The 8,854-nt window shown below is 43.9% G+C and overlaps 1 protein-coding gene across 1 annotated transcript in view; it reads right to left on the reverse strand.

The window, feature by feature from the left end:
- The window catches only part of RPP40 (ribonuclease P/MRP subunit p40), a 49,492-nt gene extending 48,635 nt beyond the window's left edge, over positions 1 to 857 (reverse strand). Inside the window, exon 1 of the mRNA XM_044293497.1 lies at positions 414 to 857. Within this exon, the coding sequence (XP_044149432.1) occupies positions 414 to 530 (117 nt within the window). The 5' untranslated portion in view covers positions 531 to 857. The remainder of the gene's footprint in view (positions 1 to 413) is intronic.
- Between the last annotated feature and the right edge of the window lie 7,997 nt (positions 858 to 8,854).

An 8,854-nucleotide genomic window follows, 5' to 3' on the forward strand; every position in this document is an offset into this window, starting at 1 on the left:
TTTCTAAACTGTATTGACAAAACAAAACACGGGCTGTGATTGGCCGCTCATGGGGAGCAATACCGCTTTTATTGATAGACATTCTTCACATGAGGCTGGTTGTAGCCTGGCTATACTGTCCCTATAGGGCACTGTGCATAGAGGGGCCCCCCCCCACCGTCACTGACGTCACATTTAGTTGTACTGTGACGTCAGCGATGTATCCTACAGGCAGCAATAGATAGGACCGCACAGGGACACTCGTGGCCACTTAGTACATACGGACTCCTGTCACACGTACACTCGTGGCCGCTTAGTACATACGGACTCCTGTCACACGTGCACTCGTGGCCGCTTAGTACATACGGACTCCTGTCACACTTGCACTCGTGGCCGCTTAGTACATACTGACTCCTGTCACACGAAGTACTCACGCTGCAGTTGTAGTAATGCGTCTCCACGTGCGTGCTGTGCCGGGACTTCTCTTGCAGGAAGCTGGACTTCTCACACACCAGCAGATGCCGAGGACATGCCTGCAGTGCGGGGAACATGTTCGCCCCCTCAGATAATTATTAGGACTGTCTTCTTCTAGATATGTTATTAAAACCCATTCCCTCATGAACTAAACATACGAGGAAGGGGCGGGAAGCGCACGACATTTCCTGCCCGGTGTGTACCACACACTGCCATCTGCTGGTGGAGAGTCCATGGTGCACTGTTTATATGCCAGGGCTCAAGCTTGCAGCGCGTCTGTGAAGTACATGGTAGGACAACTCTGGTCCAGTAGTCCCAAACAATGTCCTAGAAGCTCAGTGCAGTTCAGTCTGACACAAACATAACATAGAACTGTGCTGTGCCCTCAACAGTCCAGATGTTAAAGGCAGACCTCCCAACTTTTGAAAAATACAGAGGGACAATATGTGCCGCAATTTTTCAATACTAGGCCAGGCCTCTAACTCCGCCCAACAATTATCTATACACACCCAGTCCCCTTAATGCCCCCACATAGTAATTATTCCACTTGTGTGCCAGCACAGAGTAGTAATGCTGGCATTGTGCCTCTTTCATAGTACTGTAGTTATGGACAGATATGTGCACTTTCACAGTAGTTTATGCCCAGGCAGGCAGGGGCGTTGTTAGGTCAAAACATTCGGGGCTGGAGCCCCGGATGTTTTGTCCAGTGCCTCGAATGCAGGGCCCGTGGCACAGCCTCCTAGCTAATTTATTCACTTCACTTGCCTTTGTGTAATCTCGCACAGGCGCACTGGCAGAGGCATCGTCGAGCGAAGTGCACATGCGCCATCTTCCAGCGCACCTCGTTCAATGATGCCTCTGCCAGTGCGCCTGTGCGAGATTACACAGAGGCAAGTGAAGTGAATAAATTAGCTAGGAGGCAGTGCTGGGCGGGGAGGGGATCTGTGGATGACACTTTTGGGGGATCTGTGGATGACACTTTTGGGGGATCTGTGGATGACACTTTTGGGAGATCTGCGGATGACACTTTTAGGGGGATCTGCGGATGACACTTTTAGGGGGATCTGCGGATGACACTTTTGGGGAATCTGCGGATGACACTTTTGGGGGATCTGCGGATGACACTTTTGGGGGATCTGCAGATGACACTTTTGGGGGATCTGCGGATGACACTTTTGGGGGATCTGTGGATGACACTTATGGGGGATCTGTGGATAACACTGTTATGGATGATCTGTGGGGTTGCCCAGACGGCTAGGCCCTTCACTGTAGTTATTAACCCCATTCAGCAGTCCCCCATTCACTGAAGGGGGGACTGCTAAAAGGGGTTAATAACTACTGTGAAGCCCCCCCCCCGCTGGTGATGAGGGCATGGTATCATGGGGTGGGGGCGTGGCTTCACGTGGGCTCGTGCCCTGGATCTCTTCAGACTCTAGCAATGCCCCTGTGCCCAAGTATGTACACCCTTCACAGGAGTTATGCCAGATATGTGTCCCCTCACAGTAATTATGTCAGATATGTGCCCCCTCACAGTACTTATGGCCAGATATGTGCCCCCTTGCAGTAGTTATGCCAGATGTGTCCGCTCGCAGTAATTATGCCAGATATGTGCCCACTCACAGTAGTTATGATAGATATATGCCGCCTCACAGTAGTTATGGCCAGATATGTTCCCCCTCAAAGTTCTTATGGCCAGATATGTGCACCTTCACATTATTTATGCACAGATATCTGCCCCCTCACAGTAGTTATGCCAGATATATGCCCACTCACAGTAGTTATGGACAGATATATGCCCCCTCTCAGTTATGGCCAGATATGTGCCCCCTCAAAGTAGGTATGGCCAGATATCTGCCGCCTCACAGTAGTTATGGCCAGATAAGAGAGCTACAAATTCCAGCAGGGCTGGCTCCTGGTTCATGTGGACCTTTGACAGAGCTTGTGCGCCAGTACAAAAAATACCCCCTTATAATGTGAGCCAACACAAAAAATACCCCTATAATGTGCATCAGTACATACTGTATACGATGCTCAGACCCACATAAGAGATCCTCAGAGCAGACCCCCCATCAGACCTTCATGTTAGACCCCCCATATCAGACCTCAGAGGTATTCAATATTTTGTTTACATTTGTTATCATTTGCTTATCGTTAACATGTCTGTCGATTCTGTGATTTCCATAATGACTTGGTGTTGGACTTTCAATGTTGAGGAGTGTATTTCCCATTACTGCTGACATCAATATCAACCAGCAGGGTGCACTATTAACTCAATTATTCGCTATTGAATACAGTGAAATTCCGTTCTTAATAAATAGAACTTCATTATAGAGCTTCTTTTTTAGTTTGACTTTAACTTTTAAGTTAGAGTTTTTTTCTTTAATCAAATAATACTACTACAATGTTATGTACATACATGTAAATACCTTTCTCCATGTGTGAGAAAAACATTGCTTAGCAACTTTCCACCGATTATCTGTGTCGTTTTGCAGTGGTGACTAGTGATAAGCGAATCGAGCTTCTCTCAAAGTGTTGGTCTCCATACAGCATTAAAATGTATTGCCTCCGTGTAGGCAAAACTGGTCTCACCCAGTCGCGCAAGGTAAAATAATTCAGTAATCACATCTGCATCTTAAAAAGGTTTTTAAAATAGCAATCTGCAGTCGGGTTTGGTACAGAGACAGCATTAAAACTGGGAGAAGATTTGCGGCCTACAACAGATTGCCAAGCACCGGACTTTATTTGGGAGCCCACCCGGACCACAGCAGCCGTAACCCTCGGCTTGCATGCCGTTCCACCGCCGGCCCTGACAAGGTCCCTCGGCTCTCATTTGGAGCCTATGTAATACAGAGAGAACAGCCCGGCATCCCTGCAACTTTGGAGTCCTTTCTGCGGGCTTATCGATCAAAGAAGCCGGCGAAAGTAGTTCCGGCCGACCAACAGACCGGACCTGTAAAGATATAACCACCCAAGTTCCAGCTCGGTTGCCGTTTGGTATGCTGTCACGTTTGCGGTGAGTGCCCGATTTCATTCCCTCTGCAATCAGCAGGAAAATTAGGGACATTGTGGGACTATTACTTGCCCCCTCCAGACGCTTCCTGCACTGAATAGACGGGACCCGGCTGCAGCTCTGATAAGGAGATTCATCCGCCGGCCCTGTAACAGGCGGGAGATTTGAATTTCAGTGCTCACTCACGATCCCTACAGTGCTGTCCCTCGCAAATACCCTTGTGTCAAAAGGAGAGGAAGCGCCCTATACAGTGGGAGACTGTGAGGAAAGTAATAAATGCAGCTGCGAGTGGCCGCTCCGGAGATTCTCGCGATATTCGCGAAATAATCGCATCGCTTGACGAAAAATCGCATCTCCGAGAGTATAGTAAGAAAAAAAAAAATTCGCATCGCTGGAATTAAATATTCGCAATACAGCTGAAAAATTCGCATCGCAGAGAAGAAATAATCGCATGCTGAAGTGAATCTTGGATTTATTTAAAATATTCAAAACATTACTATAAAGAGTTTGAATATGTTTTAAAGATTTTATAAGTGGGGGATTTCTCCCAGAGAACCGCCTATCTGAGGAACTTTCTATTTTGAACGGTTGACACACCTGCTCGCTGCTCATCTTGGACAGTATTGGCGCATTTAAAGTGGAACACACTGCTTTTCAGAAAAAATGGGTAAACCTAAAAATCTCTTGGAAGGGGGCAAAGCAAATAGAACCCCACAGAGATCCCTCAGCACTCCCAGAGCACAGAAACTCTGCCCGGAAGCACCGGAATTTGTGCAAGGAAGACCTTCTAAGTCGTCAGAAATGTACCAACGTGGGGCTAGTTATGCCTCTGAGTCAGAAGAGGACTCGGTTCAAGAACAGGACGACCTTAAAAAACATATTAAAAGTATACCTACCATGGAGGATATGAAAGGTCTGTTCAAAGAAATGCTTGCTCCCATTAGAAGTGACATCACCGAGATTAAATCAAATCTTGTACAACTACATGACAGGATTGATACCGTTGAAGACTCTACTACAAAGTTATCTTCACACGCTACATACATGGAGGAGAAAATCTTGTCACAGCAGAGCGAGATACATGACCTAAAAATGCACCTGGACGATTTAGAGAACCGCTCAAGGAGGAATAATTTGCGTATAAAAGGCATGCCGGAATCCGTAGAGGATAAGGACATTTCTTTTGCTCTTACCCAGGTATTTCTTGAACTTTTGGGGAAAGAAGAAGGATTTCATCTAGGCATAGAAAGGGCGCATAGAGTGTACCGACCTAAATCCGCACCGGCTGATGCCCCAAGGGACATTTTATGCTATGTGCTTAGCTTCACGATCAAAGAGGAGATACTCAAAAAGGCGAGATATGCGAAGAAGATAGAATACGAAGGTGGAGTAATCACCATATTCCAAGATTTATCTAGACTCACATTGGAGAAACGCAGGCAGTTAATTCCCCTTACGAGATCCTTGAGAGACAAGAATGTAAAGTACAGATGGCTCTACCCCTTTGGTCTTCTGATTAACAATAATGGGAGACAACTGACCATTCGTACCTCAGGGGACTTAGCTTTCGCCTTGGAAAAACTGGATCTTACCCACCTGCATATTCCTGAATGGTTACCAGGGGAAGATACGCCTCCACCGCCAATCCTCTCTTCATCTGACAAGCTGGATCCGATGACTACTCCACAATCAAGAAGAAGGGAGGAGGAAAGCTTCCAGCGACCTAAAGCTCCTAGAAAGCAGGCCAGAGGATTTACTCCCTCCTCACGCCAACACTCGCCAGGCTGAGGTAGCCTATACATACATATCCCTCTCTGTTGCCATTTCACATAGTCTGGGATATACATTCTAGTATATATTTAGATACTGCTATATACTAGTAGTTGTATTGAAGGACTATGATATGTTGCTCTATAGATACTTGCCCATGTTGAGCATCCACACATTTGCCATGACTCTTATAGTTGCTGGCTTAGTTGTTTGTACAACTTTGAAATGTTAACCGTGTTCAAATTTTTATTCTTATTTTTTCTCCACCTTCCTCATTATATGTTGTTTGACACCATCACCTTACATGTCTCTGGGAGCTCCCCCCAGTATCTATTATATTGTAGATTATACACAATTATATGTCATCCTTAGTTGCTATTTGACATGAGATTAAAGGTGATCTCTTTGTAAGGGTAAATTTGACAGTTACACCTCTCCACACCCCCCGATAGGTGGCGGTTCCACACGTTTGTGTGGGAAAAACTCAGTCTTTCTTTAAAGAAGGACTGACACTGCTGTTGTTCACCCTTGGTACTATTCCTCTGAAATTTTGGAGGAGTACCAACTTTTTTGTTATTGTGTTACTATATACAGGTATTCAATTTTCTCCTATACCTTAGCTCACTAACCTTTCCTATACTCCATACCCTAGCAGACCAGAGCGGTCCTTTGTGTAGTATTAGGTAGATAAAAATGTCTGAACTGAAATGCGCTACATTCAACGCTAATGGGTTAAATATCCCAGCCAAAAGAAGCCAAGTTCTCCATTTCTTTCGGAAAAAGTGCATTGATGTACTGTTTCTTCAAGAAACTCATTTCAAAAAATCATACACCCCCCTGACAAAATGTAAGCATTATAGAACCTGGTTTAACGCTAGCTCCCCACTCCAAAAAAAGAAAGGGGTCTCTATTACTCTAAGCAAACACATTGATTTTAAGAAGTTAGACTGTCTGCCAGATCCAGAGGGTAGGTACATCTTCCTGAAGGGACATATCGGTAATAATCTCTACACCTTTGCGAATATATATGCCCCGAACGTAAAACAGATGCTGTTTTTAAAAAATGTCCTTGAACTTCTGAGTTCGTTTTCTGAAGGCCAAGTAATTATTGGAGGAGATTTTAACATTGCTCCAGACCCTAAGCTGGACTCCTCCTCCGGGAAGTCTAGATTTTCCAGACGACAGCTCAAGAGGTTTGTGGAGACTTTGAGAAAACATTTGCTGGTTGACATTTGGAGGGTGTTGAACCCTGACACCAAGGACTTTTCATTTTATTCACACACCTTCAAGACACACACAAGAATAGATTTTTTTCTGTTAAGCCAAAGAGATATTGGCTCGGTTACCAAAATTGAATACGATGTGAGATTGCTTTCGGATCATGCTCCGGTGGTTCTTCACCTTAAGTTGGACCAGTCTGAGCGCAAAATTAGTAATTGGGTTCTGAATGAGAGTCTCCTAAACAATGATAAAAATGTGGAATTCATCAATTCGGAACTAGATTTTTTCTTTAGGGACAACAATATAGAGGACACCCCCAGCTCCCTCGTATGGGAAACTCATAAGGCAGTGGTTAGGGGCCTTCTGATTAAGATTGGCGCTAAAGAAAAGAGAGAAAGAAATAAGGAAGTAGAGACGTTGCTAAATAGTATTAGGGATTTAGAAATGACACACAAAAATACTCCGGACTCTAGACTGGAAACAGAACTCAGGGATCTGAGGGTTAAGGTGAAGAACTTACTGGACCATTCGTATCAAAAGTATATCTATATGTCCAAATTTAGACAATATTTATTTGCAAATAAATGCGGAAAGGAGCTGGCGCGTTATGTTCAGAAAGAGCGAGTTAAAAATAACATAACTAAAATAAAAGATGATGCTAGTAAAATGGTTCAGGACCCGAGGGCAATCGCCAATGTATTTAAAGATTTCTATGGAAAGTTATACAATATTCATGCTGCGGATTCGCAGGACTCAATACAATCCAAGCAGAACAGAATCAAAGAATATTTAGAGGAGATACAGATGCCAAAATTGTCGCTACCACAAAAAGAGAGTTTAAACTCCCCTTTTACATACGATGAGGTATATAAAGCTATAAGTAATCTCAAAATTGGCAAGAGTCCGGGTCCGGATGGGTTGACAGCTTCTTATTACAAAAAATTTAAAAACTCTCTGACTCCTCATTTAGTTACATATTTCAATTCGATAGGCAGAGGAGATAGTCTAAGAGAAGAATCCCTCCTCGCGCATATTGCAGTGCTGCCCAAGGAGGGGAAAGATATCACAGACTGTTCCAACTACAGGCCCATTTCATTACTGAATGTGGATCTGAAGCTATACGCAGCTCTATTAGCTAACAGGATTAGTCCTTTAGTAAGCTCTTTAGTCGGGGGTGACCAGGTCGGGTTTGTTCCCGGTCGCGAGGCCAAAGATAACACGATAAAGGTAATTCATCTGATGAAGTATGCCAAAATTAAGAGGGTGCAGACGGCCCTGGTCGCCTCCGACGCGGAAAAAGCCTTTGACCGTTTAAACTGGATGTACCTAAAAGGGGTGCTGCAGAAATTGCAGTTCTCAGATGAGTTTATTGATAAAATTATGGCCTTATACACAATCCCGAGCGCCAAAGTAAAAGTAAACGGTACGCTTTCAGAGCCATTCCGTATAAAAAATGGAACTAGACAAGGTTGCCCCCTTTCCCCCTTATTATTCATCTTATCCCTTGAACCTTTCTTTGCTAGGATTAGGGATAATATTAACATCTGCGGGTTATTCACAGGCACAGAGGAGCACAAAATAGCCGCATTTGCAGATGATGCGCTGTTCATAATTACGAAGCCTGAATCCTCCCTTCCACACTTATTAAAAGAATTCGATAAATTCAATTTGGTTTCAGATTTCAAAATTAACCTCTCCAAATCTGAGATATATAACGTCAACATGAGCAATAGGTCTTGGAAGAGGGTTATATCCATCAGCTCCTTAAAACCCGCAAAGAATTGCTTCAAATATCTAGGGGTAAACATGTGTGATAATTCCGCAGAGCTTTATAAGTGTAACTTCCCCAATATTTTAAAATCTATTGAAGCTCAACTTAAGGAGTGGGAGGATTTATGGATTTCCTGGTTTGGGAGAATTAACCTAGTCAAAATGCATATAGTGCCCAAAGTCCTTTATCTGATACAGACAATCCCTATAAACATCCCCAAAGCCTTCTTCAATAAATATAGGAGTATCATTTCAAAATTTATATGGAAAGGCAAACAGAGTAGGCTCTCGTATGATCTCCTATCCCGCTCTAAGGATAGTGGAGGTGTTAACCTACCTGATTTGGAAAAATATTACAAAGCCTCGTCCCTGTCTAGAGCCTTTGAATGGTTCATTCGTCCAATTAGAAAAAAATGGGTCATTGTTGAGAGAGATTTTGCTGGCTTCAGTTTAACAGCCCTTCTTTGGAAGTCCACCTCTTGCCAAAACAAACTCAAAAGTATTAAAAACCCGATAACCAAAGACACAATTCGAAAATGGCATACGTTAAACTCATCCCTACATTTTCTTCCTGAATTAATTAGAGAATCCCCAATCATATGTATTATTCCCGAGAATTGGCATTATTGG

The sequence above is a fragment of the Bufo gargarizans genome, chromosome 5 (assembly GCF_014858855.1).
Source record: "Bufo gargarizans isolate SCDJY-AF-19 chromosome 5, ASM1485885v1, whole genome shotgun sequence".
NCBI lineage: Eukaryota > Metazoa > Chordata > Amphibia > Anura > Bufonidae > Bufo > Bufo gargarizans.